The 27993-nt window shown below is 48.5% G+C and overlaps 2 protein-coding genes across 12 annotated transcripts in view; one reads left to right on the forward strand and one right to left on the reverse strand.

The window, feature by feature from the left end:
• LOC119038394 (uncharacterized) lies at nt 1-27748 on the reverse strand. Its single transcript, XM_053664538.1, has 5 exons — nt 27494-27748; nt 26776-26939; nt 11546-11761; nt 6980-7665; nt 1-3522 (listed from the first exon to the last, which is right to left on the reverse strand). Exons 1-5 carry the CDS (start codon nt 27746-27748, stop codon nt 3500-3502), a joined length of 1344 nt encoding a protein of 447 aa, XP_053520513.1. The 3' UTR covers nt 1-3499.
• Nucleotides 6240-27993, forward strand: part of EVA1A (eva-1 homolog A, regulator of programmed cell death) — a 50712-nt gene continuing 28958 nt past the window's right edge. For 3 of the 11 annotated variants that reach the window (XM_053664644.1, XM_053664645.1, XM_053664641.1), the window contains exon 1: nt 7154-7240. The gene's annotated coding sequence lies outside the window, so the exon portion shown is untranslated. The other 8 variants (XM_053664643.1, XM_037130856.2, XM_053664642.1 and 5 more) reach the window with 7 other exon arrangements.

The raw sequence follows: 27993 nt of genomic DNA on the forward strand, positions 1-27993 counted from the left end.
TGTTGCCATGAGCCTCTGTATAATAGTTCAGAATGGCACATTCTGTGTTACTCCGGATCACGGTGAAACTCAGGAAAGGCACAGGGCTTAATAGTCCAGGTAAAATCCAGGTGCAGCCGGTCAGGATCTCTCAAGGAAGCCCTTTGCAGGTCCGGAGTCAGCTGCAGCAGGCACGCTCGTAGCAGCAGCAGCAGCAGCAGCAGCAGCAGCAGCAGCAGCAGCAGCATCTCCTTTCTCATCAGTCCAGGCTGCATGGCCTCCTTCCTCTCTATACACGACAAAGCTCCTCGTTCACTTCTCCCTTCTCACTGCAGACTGCATGGCCCAGAGCCCTTCTCCTTCCCAAGCCCCATGACCAAGGAGAGAATGGCTGCTGGGCTTGAGTTTAAATCCCAGTGCCTCTCTGTAACCCCATTTCTGACTCCTTCCACAGTGGGCTACATCTCCCTGTCCTGCGTGTCTTCTGCCTTTCTCTGGCTGCCATTGTTGGTCCCGACAGGCGTGGCCCCATGACCCAGAGCAAACCACCACCAAGCTCTTGAGCAGGCACCGTAATCAGGGAACTGCCTCCCAGTTAACGGTTAATGTGTGTGCTGTAATCTCCCAGGCTAAGACACAAGCCAGGATACATTCAGAAAATCAGGCCCATGTCCCTGGCAGCACAGGTCTTTACGATAACTATGGAGCTAGCGAAGTTGCTGTAGACATGCAAATTAACTCTCAGTGGCCGTCCTCAACCTCTCTGATCTCCCCAAGTCAGGTGTATGGTATTTTCCTGAACCTCACTCTACCTCCATATTGAAGACTACAGTCAGTTGAGGACTGAGTGGAAATTAAGAAAGTGATGATAATAAATGCACCCATTTGTTTGAGGTTTGGTTATGAAAACAAATAAAGATGGGGCAAATCTATCAATGGGTATACAATGTGGAAGACTTCTTTGATAGTAACTTATTCATGTGCGTAAGACAATGGGGCGGATTTTGACATGTTCAAGGTTAAGGGGAAGGAGGGAGTGGAAAGATCAAAGACAAGAATGAGGAAGTTGAACAAATAAAAAAAGTCCAGAAAGCAGGAGGTTGAGGCCCAGAGACTACCCCCTGACCTGACAGAACTTCCCATGTGCTCCCGGGGCATGGAGGGTTGAGGTCACAAATCCGAGTGGCAGCTCTGTCCCCTGTACCTCTCATTACAGTAGTTCCCCCCTTTTACCCTTGGGGGATATGTTTCAAGACCCCCCAGTGGATGTCTGAAACCTCATGTAGTACCTAACTCTATATATACCCAAAAAAGAGTACCTAACTCTTTTCCTAGACATACATACCTAGGACAAAGTTTAGTTTATAAATTAGGCACAGTACAAGGTTAACGACAATAACTAATAATAATATAATGGAACCGTTATATCACAATGTACTGTAATAAAAGTTATGTGAAGTCTTTCTCTCAAAATCTTACTGCACCGTGCTCACCTTTCTGCCTACAGGAAGCCCTCTATGATTTCTTTTCCCCATATCCGAATTGCAGCATCCCTCCTCCTGCCCTTGGGGAGATCACTGAGTAAAATAAGGGTTCCTTGTGCACAAGCACTGGGGTAGTGAGACAGGCAGTCCGAAAGCTTTGGCGGCTACTAAATAAGTGGTTAACGGGCCAATGAGCGTGCACAGCCCGGATACGCTGGGCAAGGTGGTGATTCACGCCCTGGGTGGGAAGTAGTGGGACTGCGAAAAAATTCATCATGTTACTCGGTACAGCCCACCATTTAAAACTTGTACACCGTTTACTTCTGGAATTTTCCATTTAATATTTTGGCCATGGGTTGGCCACCAATAGCTGAAACCATGAAGTGACATCACGAATAAGAGAAGACTACTGTACAAGTAAACCCTATGCTTCTGAGAAGTACAGTGAACCATGAAAAAGAAATCAAAAGCATTGTATTATAAATACATTAATCATGCCATCTAATTTAAAGGATTCCCAATGTGGACCTTTTGGCAAAGCCAATGAATCAGAATTTCATTTATCCCTGTGCCTCCCTTGTAATCCCACTTCCTGTTGCGACCATAATCTCAGACTCCTCGGTCAGACTGCCCCATCCCCACCCCCCCTGGAAAAACAAAAACAAAGTAGATCTCAACTCCCATCAACCGTGTCCAGACACACGCGGCCGACTGGCTGCCGGTGGCAGGTACCAGTTTAGGAGCGGAATTCACTCCAGGTTGGGCACTGGGGTAATGAACAGAGTGCCATTCATTCGGTTTGATTAGATCTAACACACCTGTTCTGTAAAGACACCGTGTTCCAGAACTTGCTACCAAGAAATTCATGACTTAGAGAACTGATTACGTGAATGCTCTGTGAGGCGTTCAGAACTCTCACAACCATCTGTTCTAGTTAGTGCCCACCCTTCAAGGAAACGGATAGTTTGGTAGATTTTGTCTTCTGTTTGCCCATTTATCTTTCAGAACAAATCACCTGATGAATTTCTCAAGCTCACACCTTTCGCAGTTGCGGAAAAGAAGTCAGGAATCTGGCAGGGCTGCAGGCAGCCTCGTAAAGGAGCATCAAATGCTGCGACAGGGCTCAGTCGTTCTGTTAGTTGAGCTACCTTAATTCAACGTTTATACTTTGTTTTGAACTCTAGTCTTTCTTATTCCTTTAAAATGTGACTTAATATTTTGCTACATATGAAGTAATTTTAATAGGTCATAGATGTCTCAATTTTATGAGAATCTTTGGTATTTTCAATGTAAAAGTAAACATTTACCTATTTAGGGTCATATTTGTGGTAGGGACCTCACTTGCATTTTCTTAAAGATCAATGATTAGCCATTTCACTGGGCATGTTTCACAGTTCCACTGCCTCATTTTTTTATGCTTGAAACCTCTAGTTTTTACAGTGGCTTCCTGTTGGTTGTAACAGAGTATTTTGTGTGAATGATTTATTAAAGTGCTGCTCATGCTTATTTAACCTTGTTGGCCAAGATGAAAAAGTAGAGGAGGTGTCAGCCTGGGCATGAAACTCTCCCTGTGGAAAATGAAGGGGAAAAAGAGAAGCAAAATTTACACTCAGCTATGTTTATACTTTAACTGGGGAATATGTTTTGATTTAAAACCCGTCATTAATCAGAGGTAACTTTGTATTGGGCAGCAGCAACGGGCTAGAGAAATATTTTGATTTCTACTCTATTAGCCGGAGGAAGATAAAGTGGTTTAGCCAGAAGTATTTAAAACTCTAGTCTTCTGACCAGGGGCCACGAGGAAATAATTCAAGGAAAGACAGGCCTCCAAGTCACAATAGGTTGAAGACATGCTTCATTGATGCTTGTTCCTCATTATCTCATCTCTTCTGGGCACAGGGCATTTTAAGAAGGGTGGGGCAGGTGATCAGAACACTGCGGGGACCCGTCGTGTGCTTATTTTCCCTGGCCTTCTTCTTCGGTTAAGAGTTCACTGAAGACTCTGAATGGTGCTCCCAGCATCCCCTCCTCCTCCTTCATGCAGGTAAAATGTCACTCTCTGAAAAGGAAGAGAAGGCCTGGTGAACATGGGTTTTACGACTTAGTTGTCTACATCTGGAAACTAGAACTTCAAAGGGAGCCTCTCCATCAACAGTAATTTATTTAGCGATTAAAGGCATCTATGAGACCTTGTACAAAGTTGCGGAGAGGTTGGACTGTATATGGGCGGTGCTATAGTCTTCGACCTTTGGTGTCCGGAAGCTGCTAGTGGCTAATACTGTCAAATGACTAGTTTCATTTCAGCAGGCTCCTATGAAATGAATGAATTTAAATGCCACCTAGTTAATGGCTATCCATGCACCTTAACAGAAATCCCATTACTTGGCCAAGGGAATGTAATGACAAAAGTGAGACAGTGGGTTAAAAAAAGAAGCAAGCAAGCAAGCAAGAAAAAGAAATTGTCCTGCTTCCCCACACTAATATTTCAAATAAGTACAGATCTTCTTTTCAGGTTTACTTTTGCTAAGAATAAATATGAAATGACTGTAGGGCAAAACGTTTTTTAAAAGTCTCAGCCTTCTGATTTTCCTCATTAGCAGTGACACATTGGTGTTTCTGTCCGCACATCCATTAGCCTCTCACTGGGCCATGAGGCCATTTCCTTTGTCTTTCGTTACCCAGTTTACATGACGGTCTTGCCCCAATGCTCCTGGAGAGCATTCACTACTTCTGGAATTCATAAGCTCTGCATGTTTGAGGCTTCTCATAAATAGCAATGCCATAGCAGACAGGGCAAGGATTCTGGTTTCAATAATTTGTGCTTTCTGGGGATGGAACAAGATTTCCTCTCCTTGACCATGTGGGGATGACCTCACTCACTCAAGGCTGAGATAAGTCCAAGAACTTTTGTCAGCTTGGCATTGTCTTAACATGCTTTGGACGGGGAATGATTTCGATAGTTTTCTTTTCCTGATGAATTCTGGAGATCACTACTAGACCGAGCTCCTCGCTGTTTTGTAAAGTTATCCGTTAGGACCTAGGCTTTGTCTCTGCATTTCCTATAGAAGCGGTTCTCAAACCTGACTGTTGTTTTAATGACCTGCAGAGGTTTTCTTTATTTTTTATGTTATTTTAAAAAATCCTTTTAAAGCTCCACTCAGAGATTCTGATTCAGTGGGTCTGGTCTAGAGCCCAACTTGTTATTTCAAAACACTCCCCAGGTGAGATAGCTTCTGGGAGCATAGGACCCTGGAACAGTCATTCCAAAACCCTCCCTTCAAGGTTGGTCTCTATGCAAGCATGCATGCTCTTGACCTGTAAGAGCCCCCTGTGGGACTCTCTGGCCACGTACGTTCAGCTGTACAAGAGGCAGAGGCTGATCTAGATGGCAGCTCACTTCCTTCCATATTTGGGACTCCTGTAGCCAGTACAGAGGTTCAACAGTATCTTTATCAGAACGAAATGAGGCAATGCTAAGCAAAGTATTTAGCTCAGTGCCAGGTATGTACTAAGCAGTCAACGAATGTCATCAGTTCTTAATAGTAGTAGTTTTAAATCCAAAGCTTGGGTCATGGGTCACAGTGCTTCCAAATGCCCTTTCTCTGGCTTAGGGGGCAAATGCATAGGCTCCAGATTAGGGCCAGTCCATGGAAAGTCTATGCCATCTACTGGCACCTGTGCCCTATTCATTCATTCATTCATTCATTCATTCATTTTGTACATGTCTACTGAGCACCAATTATGTGTGTAGTGCTTGGCACACAGTCCTTTGACCTCTGGTGTTTGTGCACGGTTGTGTACGTGGCAGGGACGCAGTGCTACATCAGGAGAACCTCTTCTCAACGCAGCCACCTCCTCTGCCTGCCGGTAAACCTGGGGAGTTAGTGGAGCTGTAATGATGGCGCTTTGCATCCCTGGGGGTAGAGTGTCAAGTTAGTCAGATGTGTATTTTACAGATAAGGAAACTGAGGCCTTAAAGAGAAGTACCGGTTCAAGTTCAGATAATAATTTAGTGGCTATGGGAGGCTAGAATCTGCTTTCCTGATTAGGCAATGCCCTTTCCAGCTGACAGTTGCCTCTATTAGGGCCACGACTTACCACATTCTCATCCACAAACAGGTGTTCTTTTCCTTTCTGAAGAGCTGCATTTCAAGGTTAAATGAAGTAGCCCTTGAATAAATCTAGAACAGTGGTTCTCCACTCGGACTATATTAGGTCATCTGGAAAGCATTTCCAAAATATTGATTTTGTAGTCCCACCCCAGACCAATTAAATAAGCATTTGTGGGGTGGAGCAGGGGCCTCGGAGTGGCTGTTAAAGCTCTCCAGGTGTTTGTAATTTACAGTCATTGTAACGTACAGTCAGCGGTGTAAAGAGCAGTGCTTCCAAAATGCTGATGAACATTTGAATCATCTTGGGCTGTGCTAAAATGCAGATTCTGATTCAGTAAAACAAGTGGCGCTGGAAAGTCCCCATATCTAACAAGCTCCCAGTGGATGTTAACGTCACAGTCCCAGGACCACACTTGGGGTGGCAGCTCCTGAGATGCCCTGGGATTCTGGTCATCCACTGTCACTATCAGCCTCTGGATTCTTGGGTCACTAGGTCTTACCAATTCTATCCCACTGCTCCCTGCTGCTTCTCTTGACAGGCTGCCTTAACGTTCTCTTCCCTGTTGGCCTACCTTCACCCCCCCCCCCATTCTGGCTGTGTTTTCTGCTAAACTGCCTCTTCGTGGGGCTTTTTATACGTCTTGCTGCTGCCTATGCTGTTTTTAGTCCGCAGAAAGTTCTTCCAGCCTTGACCTATTTCTTAAGAGACCACCGCATCCCTGGACCTCCTCTCTGCCAGCTCCTAGACAATGACGATAGCCTCGGGGCAATATGCCCTTCGGGTTAGATTCTGCCCAGCTCAGAGTCTATTAGGCTCTCAACAGTCACTGAATTAGCAAACAAAACCCTAACTCTGAATGAGCAAGGCCAAACAAAGATCTCAGCTGCTCTTCTTCCAATCAAAATGCACGCTACTTCAAGATTTTGCATCAGGCTGTAAACTCCCCACTGAGGGGGGGAAAAGGTTGATCAAATTTACGGTAACAAAGTAAGTACTTATTTCCTGTCTGGGTTGAGTGGTTTAATTCAGGCTCAAAGCAGGCAGCGGGACAGAAATGAGAGGATGGATGCTGGCAGGAGCTTAGAGGTCTGCTTTTAAATCTGGGCTCGTCCCAGCAGGGGAAAGACCGGGACAGGGTGGGCAAGGCCCCTGGGGAGCCTTCTGGGGGTCGGAAGCGCGGGGTGGGGGCGGGGGGCCGCGGCGGGAGCGGGGGAGGCAGGCAGGAGGTGGGCGCGTGAACTAACTTGGCGAAGAGGGAGGCGCCGCACGCTGCAACCGTTCAGGTTTCGCGTCTTCCGAGCGCCCACAGGGGCCGCCGGCTTGGGGAAGGGGGCGGGGGAGAGGGAGGGCAGGTCCGGAGCAGAGGGGCGGAGGAGCGGGGAGACCGAAGGAAATGAGACAACCTTTTCCTCTCACTGCCGCGGGCTCCTCCGGCGTCTGCGGGGCTCGGCGCGAGCGCCCGTGAGCACCGAGGCGGGACGCCGCTCTGCGCGCGGTCCCCGGTGACTCCTCCACTGCGACTTCCTCCCGAGGCGCCGGCTCCGGCCCAAGCCGCGGGCACCGATCGGTCACGGTCTCACCTCGGGGACCCGCTCTGGGCCCCCAGCGCGGCCCGCGCCCCCCGCGCGCAGCCCCCGGAAGTGCGTGCGGGCGGCCCCGCGAAGGTAAGCGGCGCCCCGCGCGCCCCGCATCCCCAGCCCGCTCGGGCTTCCCGGGAGCGCGCCCTCCGCGGAAACGCCCGGAGCACTTCTGACCTGAAGCCGCAGCTTTGTTCCCGACCCCCTGCCCAGGTGTGGTGGGCTGAGTCCCCTGGGAACTCTGCTGCACAGCGCTTTCTTTTTGCCTTCTCTTTCTCCACTTTCCTGTGGCTTCCCCCGCCCCCTGCCTTTTTTTTTCTTTCCTTTTCTTTTCTTTTCCTTTTCTGATCCAACAACTCCCAGTTCCCTGCCTTTGCAGCCTGGCTTCGGGGGGTGGGTCCTTCCCAGATCTCCGCGTCTCTCTCCTCTGCCTTCGGGGGCAGCGACTGGCTTTGACGCCGGGCCTGCCGGCTGCGGACCTGCCTGAAATTGCCGTGGCCCACGCTGAACTCCTTTACCTGGCTCCTTTTGGAAGCACCCGGCTCACCGCGCGCTTTTGGCGATTTCCAGAACCCCGAATCACAGCGGCTTGAGGCGTGAAAAGGCTGTTGGCGCCCCCTAAAGTCCCAGGGGGGCAGTCTGCTGGTGGAGAGGTGCAGTCAGCTCCTTGCCGCTCTGTTTCCCAAAGATTGGGCTGGGGCAGCAAGTGGGGGGAAGGGGTGGCGGGGGCGCGGTTGTGTGTGGAGAGGAGCACTGGTACTGGATAAGAGAAGATCACGGGGCATAGAGGTAATAAGGAAGGTTCTTAAGGCGAGGGGGACCAACCACATCGTGCTAGCTTGCCATTTTGCTTTTAATAACTCCTTGAATTCTCACATCAACTCTTTTGAGTAGAAACTTGTATTCCTATATTTGCAAACGGGCAAAGTGAGACGCATAGAGGTTAACTAGGAGCTCAAGGCCACTCAGCTGGGAAGGGGGCCAGCCAGGATTTGGGTACCAGCCGGTTTGTAGGACACCCAGGCCCAGCCCTACAGAGAGTCCTCTGTCCAGTCTGAGCAGGAACCTACCACCTCCCGCTGGCACAGCACTGGCAAACCAGGTTTTTTCCCTTTTGAGTCAATGCATTTTGATTCTATTCAAATCCAAAGACTTAATTAGTACCTACTATCCTTCCAGCTCAGTGCCAAGCACTGAGATTTCACCTATGAACCTCGCTCTTCCATCCTCTTTTTCTCATCCAGCCTGTCACCAAATCTGTGATTCTGCTTGAGAAGGATGCATTGAGTCTCTTTCCCGGAAAGACAGTTGAGTTAAATGGCTAAGAGTGGGGGACCCTGGAGCCAAAACTGCATTTGAGTCTTTGCTGAGGCCTTTCTGTGGCCGAATTTCCTCATCTGTAAAATAGGAGTGGGAGAATTTCGAGCAGTAGTTTTCAACTGGGGTTTTGATTTGCATCCAAGTGACATCTGGCAATGTCTGGAGACATTTTTGGTTGTATAAATGGAGGTGGGGGAGGATGCTGCTGAATTTCCTGTGATGCACAGGGTAGCACCTCTCCTGGCTCCCCACAAAGAACTGTCAGTCCCAAATGTTAACAGTGCTGAGGCTGAGAAACCCTGATGTCACGTATCGGTTTGTGAAGAGTGCTGTTATTCCCAACTCATCCTCTTATCTGCTCCAGTTTGGCCAATTGTACTAGGTTTTGTCTCCGAACCTCCCTTCATTCCAGTGCCAGAATACTGTTGTTAAAATCCCAGCAGGCCTTGCTACTACGGTCCCATAATACCCTGTTGGCTCCCAGAACTAGCAGCAGGGGTGGAATCTACAGCTGTTTTACAAGCACCGAGGGCAGAGTGTGTATCAAAGTTTGAGAATCACTGTCTTACAGAATAAAATCCAGCCTCTGATGTTGGCGCACATGGTTATTCATGACCAGCCTCAACTTACCTTCCCAGCCTAACGTGGTGCAATTTCCTGTGTGTGCCCGCTGTATACCCAATTCATTAATCTTTTGGTATTCTAGGTCCTGACTTTTCAAAATGCCCTTCATCCTTGGCTGGCAAATTCCTCATTGTCCTTGGGGTCTAGAACTCAAGTCCCTTTCTGGGTGGAGCGTCCTTCAGGTCCTCTAGACTGTCACTCCCTGCTACCCCAGGCCCAGTCCTCCTCCCCCTTTTTTTCTTTCAATCTCTCTCTCGTAGTATGTGCTGCATTGTATAGGGATCCCTAGTTCATGTCCCTAGGACCTAGCATGGTGCCGTGCTCACGTGGTGCTTAAGCTTGTGGGCTTTGGAGTGAGGCTGCCTGAGTTCAGGTCCCAGCTCTGCCATGCATTAACTTTGCTCTGTGACCTCGAGTGTGTTGACTCAGTCTCTCAAAGCCTTATTGGTAAAATAGGAAGAAAGAGTCTGCCTTCTCTGCAAAGGAGTGTGACGAACTAAGGAGATAATCATTGTAGGTTTTAGTACCGAGTGCCTACCTCTGTGCCAGGACATGGTTCAGGTTTAGCATATTAGGCTTTTCCTCACTTAATCTTCATAACGATGCTTTTGAGTTAGTACTGGTATTACCCTATTTTCCAGACAAAGAAACGGAGGCACAGAGAGGCTAAGCAGTTTGGCCAAAGTCACACAGTAAGTGAGGAGTAGGACCAGATTCACACAGACATCTAGACTATAGAACACACCCTTCACACTGTGAGGGTAAAGGCGCAGCCTAATGCTGTGCAGGTAGTAAGTGCTCAGTAAACGTGAGCTGTGGTTTGTTATGTGCATTAATGAGATCTGAAGTCCACTGGGTTTTCCATCCACACCACGCTTGTGATCTGAGACTGCCATTATTTTTACAATTCTTCTTTCTTTCCTCTCCTCCTCAGCTGCCCTCAGCCACAGGGGGACAGGATAGTGGGGTCAGTCCACTGGGTCACAGTACCAGCTCAGCACCAATGAACTTGATACTAAACGGAGCCTTCACCTTTGTCCTTTCCAGGCATGTGCCCCTTGCCCTGAGCACCTAGCACATAAATATTGCTGAAATCAGTCGGTAAATGTGGGATGGACGGGTGAATGCCGCCAACGGAGTCTCCTACCTTACACTGGATCAGGTGCAGAGTACGTTTTCTCTCCAAGTGTTTTGAGGAACATTTGTGTATATTAAAGGTAAAGCTTGCTGAGAGAATTTAATGACCCACATGGGGTTTTGGGGGACCAGGTTTAGAACTAGTCACTGACACCCTGTGTGAATTTGAGTGCAATACCAGATACTAGGTGATGGCCGGTCATGTCACCAGTTTGGAATCTTTTATTTCCCTGAATGCAGTCCTGGCTTTGAAAGCTGAGTCCCCCCCTTGCTGGACCCTTGACCACTTACTTGGTAGACCAGATCGCCTTACACAGATCCCTGCACATTTGTGTACTCTGGCTTCCTCCACATCTGCAGTCCCCTGAATTTGCTTATTTTGGCAGAGTGCCCCCCAAAAGTTCAGTGGGGTGAAGTTACCTGGTGTGTGCAAGGCCTTGTGGTTTTGTTAGAGGTTGCAGAAATACTCCAGTAAGGCTGCTTTGGAGGGTGGACAGGGTGAGAGCTTTTTTGGCCATCAGCCCATCAGAGACCCTTCAGACCCAGACTCTCTCTGCCTGCAGGTGTTACCCTGGGTCTCCCGTGTCACCAGCTGCCCAATCTGAGAAACAGATTGCCCTGGGGTCCCAATGCCTGGAGTAAAAGTCAGACCCCAGATCTCCAGGCAGCAGTTGCATTTTCACTGAGGCTTTTATATCCTGGTCCAGAAGAGAAGCTAGCCCAGCGGGGAATGTCCGGCCTGGTGCCAGGTGTTCAGACCTCTGATGTCACCCTTTGTTGACTGCTGTCTTGGGAAGCACCTGCTAACTGACCAGATTCTTAATTAAGCTGCTTTCTGCTTGTGTGTGTAGTTCTAGGGAGAGACATCTCACCCTGTTAGGTCTTGGGCTGTTTGACTCTATAGAATCCTGTTTGGTGCTGTAGGGGGTGCTGGGTCTAGACCAGACTAGACTAGAGTGGTGACGGAATCTTGAGGCATTAGGCTGTGCTTGGAATACATGTGGGATGCGTAGCTCTGTGCTGGATGCCAGAGACACGAACGTGAAGAAGACCTGGTCCTTATCATCAGGGAGGGTCACAGTCCATGGCATGTGACGGACACGCGAACAGGTCATCAGAGTGTGTTAAGTGGACCAGGAGAGATCGGAGCAGAGAACTGGCAGCTCAAAGGAACCAGCCATCGTCTCTGCTAGAGGAGTGAGGACAGTCTTCCAAGAGCAGAGGATGGTTGACCTGGGTCTTAATGGAGGAGCTTGCTGGGTTTGGGGGGACTGGTGACGATGGCTGTTGCAGACAGGAGACTGTGCGTACATGGTGCAGAACCAAGAGAGGGCCTGGCAGCTGTTGCAGTAATAGTGTGGTGGGACTAGGGGGCTGGAGGTGGGCCGGGAGGTGGGTTTGACCGTCAGCACTCCAGGAGCCTGTTCCTGCTGCTGGGAGACAATGGGGTGGTCTTCGAAGCTCAGGAGTGTTGGGCTCTTTGAGTGGAAGCCCGCCTCCTGTCTCTGCTGGCCGGCCTCTTTCCTCCTGGGACCAGGGACCAGAGCCCAGGGACTGGAGGAGAGACAGTGTCTCCAGTAAGAAAAGAAAGCACAGTCATAAACAAAGCTGTGCCCCTCAGTTGGGCATCGGTTTTTTTGTTTTCTTTTCGAGGCTGTGGCTGGTGAACTGTGATGGCCCCTTCTGAGTCTGGAGTTTTGAACATTACCTTTAGAGCATCCAAAAGTCTGGATGAATTGCTATGTAATTGATAAGTTTTTCATAACTTAGAAGGGGGGAGGAAAGAGGAAAAGAGACAGAGAAAGAGACAGACAGAGGCAGAGAGAGACAACACACTCAGATAGATATTGATCGGATCTGTCCTAACTAAACTCAGCATGGGGCCCAGCAGATCCACTGTCGGAATGGACACATTTCCTGGGAACTGAGTCATGTTTGCAGTTCCTCTCTTCGAACCCCAAGCCTTTGCATCGATTTCACCACAGGGGATGGATACAGATGCTTCTCGAGTGGATGAGCTATGTAGGTGTTTCTGTAGGATGTCCCAGACTTCATTCATTTACTCACCACCTAGTGACCTCTTGGTACCTAGGAGGTGCTTAGTGAGTGACAAAGGAGTGAATCAGTGCTCTAGCATGAAAGTCACATCCTGTCTCTGCTCAAAGTGCCTGTGGCCTGAATGGGGAGAGAGACAAGAAAACAGACCAGCACAGCGTGGTGGACTAGTGCCCTGACAGAGAAGACGTGCGGGCAGGGGCAGACCCAGACCACCCAGGAGTCAGGAACAGAGACAGGGGAGGGCGGTCTCTTCTGAACACCCTCCCCACAGGTCACGCGGTTCCTAGGTGGTTCCCAGTGTCTGATTATAGTAGTGACACGGATGCTCACAGCCATCCTCTGAGGTCGGGATCAGAGAAGGAGGAAGGGCCCCGCCCACAGCTAAAAGGCGGACCTGGGATCAGATTCAGACCACTGGACTCCTCCACCATTGCCCCCGACAGTCTCAGGGAGGTCATATTACCATCAAAGATGCTTTTAGAAAAGGTGATTTTCAAGAGGGAAAGTGCAGGTGGGTGGGCTGCTGAGGCCAGGGAAAGAACAGCCGTTTCCCCCAGTTCCCCCCTTTCCCTCTCCCCTGCCTAATGTCTGAGACCCTGCCCTGGCCAGCGAGAAGCTCCCTGCCCTGGGGCTCAGCACCTCTCCTTTCCTCCTCTCACCCCTCTCTGATCACCTGGGCAGCTTGCACTTTGTCCTCCACCATGAGAGGAGGCGGAAATGCCACTTAGAGGAGAGGTCACCATAAACTTGTGAGGAAAAGAAGGCTTTTTACAGAACACCTGCTGTAATTTAAGCCTCTCCCCTTTGCCCTGTGCCCTCCTGCCTGTTAGACAGGCAGCCGCTGCAGGGAACAGATTTCAGGGGATCTTGTTTCTGCGCAGAGACCCTGATCAAAGGCCTGCCTGAGCTGTCTTGCCCTGGGCATGGACACAAACACGGACATGCTTGTCCTTTCACTGGCTTGTCTTGCTGGGACAAGACAGGCCACAGCCTCTGTGCGTGGGATGGAGAGGGAAGGGCTGTTACTGGAAGACACATGCAGTACCTTCCTGCAGCTCCTGTTCTGTGTGCCACGTGGCTGAGCAGCCTCAGACAGCGGCTCCCTTCCTTCCTGCAGTGAGACGTGCCAGTGAACCTGGGGGTGGGTGCGGTGAGCCCTGGAAGGGGTGTCAGCGGTGCCATTTACCTGCTGTGAGGACCTGGCCCCTTTGTCTCTCAGCAGGTGAGTTACATGGGCGGGGTGACTGAAATTCTCCATTGTGAGAGCCTACTGCATGTCAAAGCAGTGGGGTGCAGAAAACGGTGACTTGGACTTGTGGAGTCTGGAAAGACACACACGAAAGTGGAGTGTCCCTGTGGGTGGGCTTGTGTGTCCACTCAGCTCCAGCTGTCAGTGTTTACTGACAGCCCTGTGTGCAGAACCCAGTTCTAGGCCTTGGAGACACAAAGATGCACAAGATAGTCTTCCTTCCCAAGAACCTTAGTAATCCGGTATGGAGACAGGTGAATCAGAGGTAGCAACACAGCATGTTACTGTCCATCTCTCTTGTTAAAGTGAGTTCTCTGAAAGCTGGACGTGTGTCTTATTGGTTCTCAAATCACTGGAGCCTACTGGAAACTTGCGCATAGTAGGTGCTTGATCAGTGCATGTTGCTCCACTCCGAAATGCTGCACTGGAGGCCATCACAGAGCGCTGTGCGCATCCAGACACAGGTTGCTAACTGAACTCAGCCTGGCAGCAGGTGGGTGCAAGAGGACGTGCATCTAGGAGGCCGAGATGGAGGCGTCCAGGCTGATGAGAGGATAAGGGCGTCCCAGGCAGAGGCACCAGCGAGAAGGACAGCATGGCTGGGCGAGCAGGCATGGTGTGCTCCAAAAAAGGGAGGGAGGGAGGTCTGTAAATGGACAAAGTGAGCACATCAGGAAGACCCTTGTTGAAGACCGTATACTTTATTCTGCGCTGGGGGGCTATGTCATGATTTCACACAGAAGAGAGGCTAAGTCAGAGTTTCATTGCAAAAATAGACCTCTCTGGCAGCAGCGTGGATATTGAGGAGGAACGAGACCAGTGGCAGGGAGGCTGGTTAGGACACCATTGCAGTCAGTAGGGTGGGAAAGCTGACTCAAAGTCAGACGAATACCAGTCTGCATCCCAGCCCCACAAGGTCTCTGTGTAACTTAGGCTGATAATTAAACGTCTCTGAGCCTCTGCCTCCTCACCTGAAAACAGGGACTCTAATTCCTTCCGTGTGGGTGGTGTGGACAGTGGTCAGCATTATGTGTGATGAAGTGTGTGAAGTCTCTACTACCCTGATTGATCCATAATTGGCATGTGATAATAGTGGCCATTATTAGTAGTGGTATTAACATTATATTATTATTTAATACTCACCCAAGGATATGTTCACTGATTTTAGAGAGGAAGGGAGAAAGAGATAAAGAGAAACACTGACGTGAGAGCAAAACATCTATCTTTTGCCTCCCACATGAACCTCGACCGGGGATCAAACCTACAACCTCTTGGTGTATGAGACAATGCTCCAACCCACTGAGCCACCCAGCCAGGGTGCCAATAATATTTTGCAATATTATGGTTGCTTATCATCCAGGTAAAAAACAGTGAGGTTCTATCTAAGACACAGGTGATAGCGGTGGAGAATTGGGCACAGACTCAGGAGATACTCTGGCAGTAAAGTTGACACAATTCGGTGACTGATTGAGTGGAGAAGTAAAGGAGGGGCAGGAGTCTAGGATGACTCTGGGATTTTGGCCCGGGGAACCAAGTGGCAGCGTAGTAGGGCTATTCATTAGGAGAAATAACGGAGGAGAAGGAGGAATAGCGGCATTTGCAGGAAAAGATGATGAGCTCATGGTCAGACACACTGAATTTGAAGCATCTCAGGGATGGCCAGGGGGACGTGTCTAGTGGGCACGTGGTTTTAGAGGCTGACATGGAGAGAGGTCTTAAAGAAGATGCACGTGTAAACTTCTGACGAGAACGATGAAGTCCTGGCATGGCTCGGCTGCTCAAGCAGAGTGTACAGTATGGGAAGAGGAATCGCATGGCTGATGCTAATTGAATGTGTACTGTGTGCTGTAAATCCTTTATGTGTATTAATCCTCTTAATAACCTTTGCTAGGAAACACTGTAGTTATACCTGATTTTCAAATGAATAAACTGAGGCACAGGGATAGTAATGGCCCAAGGTCATACAGACGGATCCAAGTGATGGACCTGGGATTTTAGCCCAGGCTGTCAGTGTCTGGGCCAGACTGACTGTGGGAGTGGGGGGCCTGGGTCGCAACACTGACCTCTGACAGAGGGGAAGGAGAGGGCCTAGTGATGAAGGCAGTGCGGGGAGAGGCTGGGCGGGGAAGGTAGTAAGACATGGGAGACTGGAATGAGGGAGAAGAGTTCCAGGAGGGGGAATCAGTAGCATCGAGTGATGTGGAAATGACTAGGAAAAGAAATGCAATATTCTTGGATTTGGGAATTCAGAGGCTATTGGTGGCTTAGTGGACTTTGAAAGCCGAGGTTGGCTGAGGACAAGTGTGGGGTGAGGAAGCAGAGACCCCAAGCACTGGCAATTCTTCCCAGAAGCTGGGCTGTGCAAGTGTCGGGAAGAGAAGGCGGTAACCAGAGCGTTAGGTAGAGGGGTTGTGTCGGAGATGGGGAAGCCTGTTAATATGTAACTGGGGAGAGATGAAGACGGAGGGGACCCCACGAGGTGGCTGCAAAGGAACCGTGCCCACTGGGAAGGGAGTTCTGCTGCCTTTCCTCTTCCACCCAGATTCGAAATATTTCTCCGAATGTTCTGGACACCTTCCTTATTAATGGTTAGAAGTCACTTAGAAGTCCCTGATAGGTGTTTGGGACTTTCAGCTTTTATTGGGTAGGGGAGACAAAATTTCTTTCACAATACCCAGTTGTGAATCATTACATGTTGTTAAGTCCAGACCATATCAAAGTCATGTGTGGTGCATCCTCCTCTGAATGTGCCTTTGAAATAATCTCTGAAAGGGCCCAGCGTGCTCCGTAGACACCAGGATGATAAGGGGAATGGGTGGCACAGAGTTGAGAGGGGAGAGGAAGGGACACAGCATAATGGGGGCTGGGCTTGGGGTGGGTGGGGGGGGGAGGAGACTGGACACTGGCTTCCAACTGAACCTACGACAGCAGATTCCCTGAGCAGAGAGAAAGGTGATTGGGCAAAAGGTAAGTCTGTGGAAGGAGACAGTTGCTTGGATCTTATAGGAAATGGGAGACACATTATAAGGAGGTTTGCTGGGTGACAACCCTCTGCTTAGTAAGAGCCTAGAAGCCTAGATATTTGGCTGCTGCCATTTAAGTTCTTAATAATGGAAAAGACTGACATTTCCTTACGAATGCTTCGTTACCAGGCTTGAAGGACACAGGTCCAGTAGGCTCTGAGGAGATGTATTTATTTAGAGCCAAAGACAATCTCTGTGTTTAACACATAAAACTCCTTTGTAGCTCAGACCAGAGGTAGATACCATAGAGGGTTAATATTTGACTTAAACAAGATACTCGGCTTTGCCTTGGTTCATGGTGCTGCCATCCCTAAGGCTCAAGGCTGCCAACTTCATAAACTTGCTTTGGTTGAAAATGCATCTTTGTTCTTCTTAGAATCATCTCATGAAATACACACGTCTCCACAGAGGGCCTTTATGGATGGGTCTGTCCTGAAGAATCAGAAAGGCCACATAAGAAATGGCCTTGGGGGGTGTGTATGTGTGTGTGGAAAATAAGCAGCAACTCAGATGAATTATTTGTTTGATATTGAGCTTTGAGTATCAGAAAGAGTGAATAGTACATCTTTCAAGGGTTGCATTCAAGCTTGAAGTTCCCCTTGGGACTACACACTGTGAGAACCAAAGGAGGATCCTTCCTGCTTAACCTCCTCCACCCCATCTTGCCAAGGTCTCTCACTGCATGTGAGCATGGTGCAGAGTGCCTTTGGCTGAGTGTGGGTGTGATGGACAGATAGGATGCTCTCTTTAGGGACAGAAGGATGAAACTTCGGGAATCTTGCCCACCTTTCTCCAGCAAACAAGGAGTGGACGATGTCCTCCAGGAGGGCACGTCTGGGATACTAACTGGTTCAGTGCAAACATGGACTCAATCGTGTAATCCTACATGGACTTCATCCCCGTTCCACAGGGTCTGAATTTGCTGTCATGGGAAAGGGCTACGGAAACATTCCACACTGGTTTCAAGAGTGACTAGGGCTGTATCCGTGCTCCAGAGTTATCAGTGGTGCTTATGCCCATCCAACCTTCTGGACCGCGGGGCTGCAAGAAGGTCTGAGGGGCAGAATTCAGCATGCCCAGAAAATAGCAGCTTTGATACCTTAGATTCATTCATAAAATCTTTTTTCCCCATTTATCCAGTCATTTGTTCACTGAACAAATTAAGCAACTACCACGTGGCTGGCTCCAGACCAGGTGATGGTAATGTGGGGGTGAATCCAGCAGTCTTAGTTCCTGCCTTCCCGCAGTTCACAGTTGTTAGAGAGAGACAGTCAGGAAATAAACACACGAAGAAATACACAGCCACAAACTATGGTGGGGACGATGCTGGAAAAGAACAGGTGCTCCGGGAGGGAATGGGCAAGAACAGGGAAGAGAAAGGGTGTCTGGTAGGGAAGACAGGTATGTGGACCCCTGTCTACTGTGTACGACACACCATCTGTTGGCGGGATGTTGCTTCTAAGGAGGGAGTTCCTGACCCTAGGATGGGACTGGGGGGAGTTTTGGAAGGTTTCATAAAGGGAGGGATATTGAAGAAGAATCTTGAAGACCAGGTAGAAAAGTTTTCTGTGTGAAAAAGGAGTGCTCATATTCTAGGGGAAGGGAGCCTGGCGTGTCTAGAGGACTCAGTGGAGATGGAGTTTAGGCTGCACGTAGGGGACAATGAGAAGCGCGTCCGGAAGGCTAGGGGAGGGCTCAGGCACACGGCTTAGACTGTATCACAGAGGCCCACTGGAGGGGGCGATGAGCTGCCAAGGGGAGTGTTCTAGAACAAGTTACCAGGAGACCAGCGAACTTTTTCTGTGAAGGACTAGGTGATAAATATTTTTCATTTTTATTTCATTTTTAAAGATTTTTTTGTTGATATTAGAGAAGGAGGGGGAGAGGAGGAGAAACATCGACATGGGAGAAATCTGGACTGGTTGGTTGCCTCCCATACACACCCCAACTAGGGATCGAACCCACAGCCTCGGTACTTGCCCTGACTGGGACGCTAATCTAACCTTTCGGTATATGCGATCAACTGAGCCACGCTGGCCAGAACATTTAGTGAACATTTTAAGCTTTCCTGGCTGTGTCACAGCTACTCAATTCTGCCACCGTAGTGCACAAGCGGCCACGGGCAGTGTGTAAATGAGTCAGTGTTCCTCTGTTCCAATAACACTTTACACATAAGAAACAGGCCATGGGCTGGATTTACCTGTGAGCTGAAGTTTATCAAGCCCTGCTCAAGAATGCAAGTGCTGGTGGCTCCGACTGGTGTGGGTTGGGCTTTGCCTGCAAACAGAAAGGTCACTGGTGCAATTCCCCGTCAGGGCACATGCCTGGTTTGCAGGCCGGGTCTCCTTTTGGGTGTGTGTGAGAGGCAACCAATTGTTATTTCTCTCCCATATCAGTATTTCTCTCCTTCTCTTTAAAAATAATAAAATGTAAAGAAATAAAAACTCTACTTCTGGTGGCTCCGTGGAGGGTGGACTGGACGATGGGAAAAGACTGGAGGTAGGGAGGCCAGTTAGGAGACATTGCTTTAATTCAGGGGAACTGAGGGAGAGACCATGGGGAGAAGTGGTTTGTGAAATGCTTCAGCATTAAAAGCATAGGACCACATGACCAATTTAATGAGACCATGTCTGGTTGTTTCCTTAATGCTTAGTGGGCTGATTTCTCAGTGGAAAAAAACGGTGGCTGTGGTGGAGGTGTGACTCAGAACCACGTGCAAGTCCCGGGAGGTTACCTGCTGGTCACGAGGCACCACGCTGGGAGCATTACACAGATTACCTCGGTGTTAAGCAGAATTCTTAAGGATATTAAGTTGTATTTGCTATTTTCCAGACTGAGGTTTAGAAATGGCAAGTCACTCGCCCAAAGTCACATGGCTGGTAAACGGTGGAATTGAGATGGAAGGGGGTCCGGTGGCAAAGCCTGTGCCATTTTTAAAATGTGATCTTCTCCCCGCCTCACCTGTGCAGCTCCTACCTCAACCTTTCTTCTCTCTCTTCAGACCCATCTTGCCTTTTAAAGTTCTCAACACGTCTGTGGCTTAGTAAGAACTGAACCAGTGTTTTAGCTGCAAAAACTGTTAGGTGTGAATTATCCTGTGTTTGAGGAAGGACATGTAGCCAAACTCAGAGCTGGACTTAGAGGTCTAACTAGACGATTGTGGTCATGTTACAACATGAAGACGGTATGGTATTGGGTGTTACGGGTCAGGAAATCCCTGAATTTCAGTACAATGCCTAGATCAGAACATTGCCTTATTCTGTGAGTAATACAGAAGCACAGGAGGTATTCGTCAAATGAGGTAATAATATCAGATATGGGGAAATTTGTAAGTGTAAACCCTGGAGGTCAAGGTTAACATCTGAAAGAACAAATCTAATGGGTCGAGATCAGTTCAGTTACCATTCTCTATCGGTTATCTAGTAACCCTACTGATCATTAAGTTAGTGTCTGTCCAGGTTCAAATAGAGACTGCCTCTGTGCTGAATATTTTCAGCAGGACTTTAGAGACATAGAAATATTCAAGAGCAACCCTGATTGGTGTGGCTTGGTGGGTTGGGCATTGTCCTGCAAACAGAAAGGTTACCAGTTCAATTCCGGGTTAGGGCACATGCCTGAGTTGTAGGCCAGCAGGTCCCCATTTGGGGGTGTGCAGAAGGCAACCCATCGATGTTTCTCTCCCAGTCTTTTTCCTTCCCTTCCTCTTTCTCCAAATATAAAGAAATAAAATCTTTAGAAACTTCTATGAAAAATATCCAAGAAGAACTGAATTATATCATGGATACAGAGGCCCTTTTGGTGAGACCTCCTGGCCAGGATTGCTTCACATGATAAACAGAATGGCAGAGAGACCTCCAGGACTGATGTGAGTCAACTGCATGACCCACGCCTTGGGCCAGGGAGGATGGACATTCAGCAGGAGTGGAGCTCGTCCAGCACCGAGGAAGGAGGAGTGCCTCTCGGGGAGGTGGATGTGTCTGCGTAATTGTTGATCTGTTTTGGCAACCAGGATGTATTAGTTTCCTGGGGCTGCTGTAACAAAGCACTGTGAAGTGGCTGGCTTCGAGCAATGGCAGTGTATTGTCTCACAGTCCAAGGGGGGCCAGAAGAGGTGTCCCTCTGAAGGCACCAGGGTGGCTCTGTTCCCTGTTTCTCCTCTGGCTTCCGGTAGCCTTAGGCATCTTGTGCAGAGGTGGCTTTTCACATAGTTTCCCCTCTGTGTGTGTCCGTGTCCAAATTTCCCCTTTTAATGATACCGGTCACATTGGAGGAGAGCCCACTGTACTGACCTCATCTTAACTTTGGTAAATCTGAAAAGACCTGATTTCCAAATAAGGTCATATTCTGAGGTACTGGGGGTTAGGACTGTCACATATCTTTTTTGAGGGACATAATTCAACCCAGAACACAGCTCTTTTCCCATGAAGAACTCAGACTGTTTCCTCAGACTGAGGTGACCAAGTTGGGCTCAGTCCAGATCCCACTTCAAAGTATTTTCATCTGTGGTCATTTTTTCTGTCCACTTCCTCCATATGATTCTTGGGACAGGAGGGTTCTGTCTCTATTTGCTCATAGTTTATCATATTTCAGAGGGTTTCCTGTCCTACCTGCCCCGCCTCTGCATTTGCCAGTGTTCTCCAGGACACTCCCTGCATGGTGCCCCCCAGCCTCTGCTTTCCCTACTTTGCACTTTGCTCGTTCACTCATATACATGCTGAGTTCCTATTGCATTCCAGGCATACACTAAGCTCCAAGGATAGAAAGATGAAAACAGTGAAAAGGACAGTTCCTGCTCTCAGAGTTCTCATGGGAAGCCATACAAGCAAACAGTGTGAAACAGTTGGGAAGGGGAGTGTGTGCCAAGTTTTACTGTGCTGTCCTCAGCATAGCGTCTCCCTTGGCTCCCTCGTGCTGGCAGGAGAGAGGTCAGGCTAGCAGAGCGCACCGGGCCCCTTCAGCAGCCCCATCTCTTGCCACCTCTTCTCTTTCACCTGGTGCTGTACCCATTTTCGATCTACTTACTCTTTCCCAACTGTACAGTTTTCTGTCTCAAATCTTGTCTTTCCGCACGAATGCTCTCTCTGTTACAATGTGTCCCCCTCACCATCCTCCCTGGGGCTTCCTCTTCCAGAAAGCTGTCGTGTGAAAGCTGTCAAAGAGAAGCCCACCCAGTCTTCTCCTAGCTCCTCTATGCTCCCCTCCCCCAAAGAGACCGTGACCAAGGCTTCTTTATCTTCATAACTCCAGTATGCCTGTGTTAATGGTGCTTAATGGACAAGTGAGTGGATGAATGATTCCTAGTCAGCGCTTTGCCTCTGCTCTGCAGGGTTTACGTTTCCCAGCCTCTTTCCCTCAGCACCGTATGTCTGGTTACCACGTTTTCTCTGCCACCAACCCGGAGACCTCGTGGCTCACCACTGTCTCTCCGTTATGCCGCACCTCAGCTCAGCTCGTCCGCCGGTCAGGGCGCACGCGTGGTTACCACTGGCCGTCACCTCTGTGGTGCGCCCCGCTTCACACAGTGAGATCCCTGCCTACTTACTTGTGGGAAGATGGTTCTCATAGGAAAAGCAGAACGTCTCTGTGGCCTTTATCCGCTTCTCCATTTCCAAAGCTTCCTCCCCACCAGTTCCATGAGCAAGGGCACTACGCTTCACCACGGATTAATGCAACAAGCATTTTTTTTATTTTCCACCTGGGGCTGTGTGTGAAGCACACTAACACACATCGAGTTTCTTTCCTTTCTAACCAAAAAGATATTTATGTTTTCTTCTTTTCTAGTCCTCACCTGAGGGTATGTTTATTGATTTGGGGAGGGAAGAAGAGGGAGAGATAGAGACACCAACGTGAGAGAGAAACATCAATCGGCTGCCTCCCACAGGTGCCCCGACTGGGGATCAATCCCTCAACCCAGGCATGTACCCTGAAGAGAGGAATCGAACCCGCAACATTTTGATGTACAGGGTCACGATTCACCCAACTGAGCCACCCAGCCAGGGCAGAAAGATGTTTTTTTATCCTTTCTTGTATTTCTCCTGTGCATTGAAAAACACAGTGATTTTCAATTTTGTAGCATTAAAGCTCTTCAAATGAAATGTTGTATGGAATATTAATAAATAAAATAGAAGAAACAAATATTTATATATATATTATTTGACAATTCTAATTTATAATATACAGCTAATGAAAACAATGGGATTGTCATGATGAATATGAAAATTTGAAATTGAGGGTTTGGGATGACAGTTGCAGCCTCATAGCATCCTCAATCCTAATACGTCCCTGTATTCTGTATGTTGGCTGGACAGACCTTGAGAAAACTGTGACAGCTAGACATTGGAAGTGGTAGCTCTTTCAACAGGATACCTGGCAGCTTCAGGTTACTCGGACTAAACTGACCCAGAAACTTGAAAGAGGAATATAGCAAAATGCGGTTAAAGTCGACTCACTAACGCTATGTAACTCTCTGCATTCCTTAATTATAAAGCATCTAATTAAAAGGATTGCATGAACAGGTTCTTCAACCAAGTTATTGCTTTATTTCACAGAAAACGCTTCCCAAAAAATGTATTCGCCATTATGAGTTGTTAATTATGTCATTGAAATTATTTTCAGAAACTTTAGTGCCTGTTTCTCTCTAATCATCACTTAAAACCTTTAACACAGTAAAAATTTCTGACATGTCAAGTCGAAACTCATCATCACGCTTTATGGACTGTAGGAGGGGTGGTAACGGCGGGGCCCTGCATTCCTGAGTCGGTCTTGCTTGGAATTTTAAACTCCACACTCATTGTTTTATGAACTAGTAAATGAACGAGCAAAGTGCAAGAGTGGGGGAAGGAGAGGCTGGGGACACAAAGCAGGGAGTGCCACCAAGCGCTCTAAGGATAAAATGGGCACAAAAGCTACCAATATACTCAGTCATCATGCCACCTATTATGCGGTCATTTACTACCGTGCAGTTTATTATTGTATCTTTACACGGCACAGGGATCCTGAGCCTTGCCTGGCATTCGGTAGAGCGTGGCACATGGGAGCCAGGGTGGTGGGCGTGTGTTTGATTCTGCAGTTTCACAGCATGAGAAGACTTGTATGGGTCTGCATTGTTAAAAGACACTTTTGGAACTACAGCTTTCCTAATGAATGCCATACCTACATGTGTTCAAACATATTCATGGCTTTGGCAAGAGAACCTCTGTTTTGCAGTAGGTGTGACTGTATGAACCTGTAGTTGATGGGGTCCATGATTGTTCACATTTGACACATCACACACTTGAGTGTGTCTGTCTACAGTTAAAAAATTGTTTTGATGTTACTTATATCTAACATTTGTAGACCCCTTGAAACAAATAGGTTGAACTCCGTTGTGTTAGTGTAAGGGGTGAGGCAACTGTGATTTCAGGGAAGCTGCGGAGCTGGCTGGCTGGGCCTCCCTGGTAGGACCAGAGAAACGTCTGTCCAGCTCAGGGCTTTCGCATCCCGGGTGCTCAGCTGTTTGTGTGTGAATTGAGTAGAACTGGCTCAGGGCAGGTCCTGTGCGGCTGTGGGACTAGCACCCTCTGCTGAGGAGCCATCAGGAAGGTCTCAGGTAGAAGCTTCTTGCCTCCCCAAGGAGCCACACAGGTCCCACCAAGGAGAGCTGGTACCCTGCTAACCTAGAATTTCTTTTTCTTCTGGCTCCATTAGGGACTTCCCTGGGCTTCGGAGCCCCCAAATTCAGGGTTTTTGATCCACCCTTCTGACTTCCTCAGGGGTCCTGTGCTTATGCTCTGGTTTTTATCATTGTAATAGACTTAGAAGTCAGCCTGGGACTTGTAGGGCAAAACAGAAAAGCATCTGATGGCCTGGAATGCTTCTTGTTCCCATGTGCGTGTACCTCGGTTGGGCATTATTTCTGTGAGCGTACATTTGCAGATGCCTTAGATATGCTGGACTTGGGAGGCCTCCCTGGTGCTAGACTGAAGTCTTTGCTTAAATACCGGTTAGGAATAAAATGGCAAGTGAATCGTCTTTTTAATGGCCTTGGTTAAGGGTCCATAAGTCTACCAGCATGTCCTGCCCTACTTGGAATTCTAAAGAGAAAAATCCACACAGGATGTGGTCAAAATTATTCAAGCACTTGTTGGTGTAACCAACAGGGCTAACATTCTTTTCATGCCCAGTGTGGTATGAAGGCTGTGATTCTGTCTGACCGCTTCCTGCCGGTCTCCATGACAGGTCCTTCTCCAGGCGACTGCAGCAGGCTGTGTTTCTCCAGGGTCCAGCCACGGGCCTTTTCCTTTGTATTTGGTGTTCTTTGTCGGGGTTACCTCGTTGATTTTCATACTTCAGAGAATGACTCTGCAATGCCTTAGTACGGATCTCAATATGGCTTCGATCTTCCTTTCCAAAGTTCTTCCCCAAAACTTCTTTGCATTTCTGTGTGTGTGTGTGTGTGTGTGTGTGTGTGTGATCAGCCCCAAGATTGTAGCTCTTAGTCTTTTAGCATATGGGGGTAAAGGGTGGGACAAGCTTCATCCTGGAAGCAGGTGTTGGTTTTCAATTGGCATCCTATTTTCTTCCTAGTGCCTTCCAGCTGGGTTGACTTCAGACATGGGAGGTCAAATGTTACTCAAGCACCCAGTGAATTAGACCAGCTGAGAATTGAACGTAGGGACTTTGCTGGGGCACAGCCCTTGCCCTCATCAGTCAGCTGCTCTGTTCCCTGGTGTAGCTACCTCTCTGTTCCCACCACACCACATTTCTAAGAAGCTGACCAAACTCAGGGTCCTGGGGTCTGCCTGTGTCTTCTCTATAAAGAAGAATCTGGTGATGTAAGGCCCTTATTCCCAAAGAGCTTGTAGACTAACACAAATATATAAAAACATGTGCTCTTACTATCTGCAAAACATTGCCACATGAGATTATGAGAGGCTAAAGGAGAGAGCAATTATATGGGGGTGTGACATGGATCTTGAAGGATGAGTAGGACCCAGAAATGCAGTCACGTAGAGAAGTACGTTTGGCAGAGAAAAACCCAGAGGTAGAGCCAGGTGGAAGCTGTATGGAGAACAGAGTGGCATCATTTGTCTGGACTTTGGGCTGCGCTGGAAAGGTTGAGACCCGTGAAGAGTCTTGATCTTCAGGCTCACCTTTAAATTTTACTCTGTAGGTGACAATATTAGAAGAGAGCTGTGGCATTATTAGAACACTGTTTCTGCATGCTCTGTCTGGCACCAGCATATGGTACTGGGGTGGGAGGGGAACAGGAAGGAGCTCCTGAGTCAGGTGAGTGGTAGTGGCGATGCGGAGTTTGAATGGACATGAGATATAATGTTCAGGACAAGAGAGAGGAAGAGTTTGTGATGATGCCCCATCTTCAAGCCTGAGTGATTGGGAAGCTCAGGATATTATGAATTCTGCAGAGAAAAGGGGAAGTGAGTTCATGGAGAGAATGAATTTCAGACACTGCTGGCTGGAGAGATCTTTGGGAAATCCAGGTAGAGTCTCCTGTCCTCCCCTCATCCAACCTCAGTGTTCTGGACTCCCCTTTCGAGTCATGAAAGTATGGCTCCCTGCCCTCCTCCTTCCAGCTAGGACCAGCCCCCACCTTATTGCTCAGGTTTATCTGACTTGAAGCAGTGAATCCTTGAGCCCTGACCCTCTGGGCATAGATATTAGCGCTCCACATGGGGCACCTTAAGGCTAGTCATGAGAACCTTGTCGCCTATCTCCAGTCTTGTGCTTTGCTTACAGGACCAGACTTTGCTTGTCTCTTCATATCCTCTTTCTGATGTTCTTACTCATAGAGGCCTTCCTGGGACAGAAACTCCTGCCCCCAGGCTCGCACCAGGGCTCTGCTACCCATGGACAGAACCCAGAGGCTGAAAGCTAGTCTGTGACTTCCTGGGTGTTCTGTCTGTTCCTCCAACCTGGGGGAGACATTATGGTTTCTACTCATTGATCATTTTAAGACCCATGGGGTTGGCTCAGCTCTTGTCTTCCAGGCCCAGTCTGCAGTGCCTGTACCATCCTCAGGGATGAGCCCTGGCCTTCTTATTCCCAGGTGCTACTTCAAGTTCAACACCAACACCTCACCAGTAATTCCCAAGGAAATGTCAGGTGTCCCATAGATGCACAGTAAACACTGCACCTTGCACTCACCTGGGACCTTTGATGAAAGCATCTCGCATCTTGCCTTCCAGGTTTTGATCATTCCTTCGGATTCTCACCCCTCCTGCCCCTTCCCAGATCGTTTTTCCACACTGGACGTGTGGCCTTCACACTGCACTGGAGGTCTTTGGACTGCGGTGCTGATGTTTCCTTCTTGGTTGTTTTTTGCTGCTGGTTGCACTGTGGTTCTCACGATGCCATCATCCGACTCCACGGGCGCTTCCTTTGTGTTTATGGTTTAGGGACTGTGGAAATAAACTGAAACTCGGGAGAGAGCTGGGAGCGTCCAGAGCCTTTGTGATTTAGTCCAACATCTTCAGCCACTTTCTTCTCATTCTGAAGACTTCACATAATTAGAACCATTCCTGGCCAACAGTAAATAAATTTTGCACATGCTGCTTGAATTACTGTGCAGTCTTGCCCCAGAGTGGCTTTCTCAGAGATTTAATATTTCACTGAAACTGTTCCTCTGGGTAGGCTGAAGCCAGCAGCTGTGGAAACTCAACATTTGCTTTACACAATGAAATTTTAGGACCAGGCTGCTTTTCACATTTCTCAGATATGCTGCTCATTTAGGGGAGGGGGGGCATTCTTGGCAGAGTCCTGCTGGCACGAGCCAAATATCCTAGCTTGTGTTTCTATGTATTTAGATATAAAGTAATGAGAAAATGTGGTTCAAAATGCCCATGACAGAACTTTGACCCACAGAAGTTAGAATTACCATTTACTGAGCACCTACTATGTAAGTGCAGAATATGTAAGTGCTAAGCATCTTACATCTTCTGCATCTTCACCCCACTGTGAGTGTGCCAGCCCTGGGTCTGTTTGCCTCTGGCCCCTGCTCTGCCCTGGAGGGCCGGGGCTGGCCTGGAGGCTGCCTTTCTCAGGCTCTGGGGTGCTCTGGCTTCCTTCTAGGTTTGGCCAGTGAAGGCACCAGTGGCAAGTTGGGGGTAAAGGAGAGGAGGAAGCCAGAGTACATCTTCCCTCTTCCTCTTCATCAAGCATCTCCTCCAATAGTGACTGCATCTCCATGGTTCCAGTTCCCACCGTTTGAATCCTCCAACGGTGATGCTGGCTCCTGGGTAACTCCATCTCCTCTCTTTGTTCCTTCAGCTGCCTGGAGGAATGAATGCTTATGGTTGCTCCCCTGTAGGTCACCTCATGGTCCCATCCTGTGTGACCTTACTCCCACTCATTCGTCTTTTTAAACTTATACCAAGTTGAGATCTTTAAACTCTGGCCTTTGTTGTCATTGCGGCAGTCTGTACATCTCAGCT

This window comes from Artibeus jamaicensis, unplaced genomic scaffold (assembly GCF_021234435.1).
Source record: "Artibeus jamaicensis isolate MK-2021 breed Jamaican fruit bat unplaced genomic scaffold, CSHL_Jam_final contig_384, whole genome shotgun sequence".
NCBI lineage: Eukaryota > Metazoa > Chordata > Mammalia > Chiroptera > Phyllostomidae > Artibeus > Artibeus jamaicensis.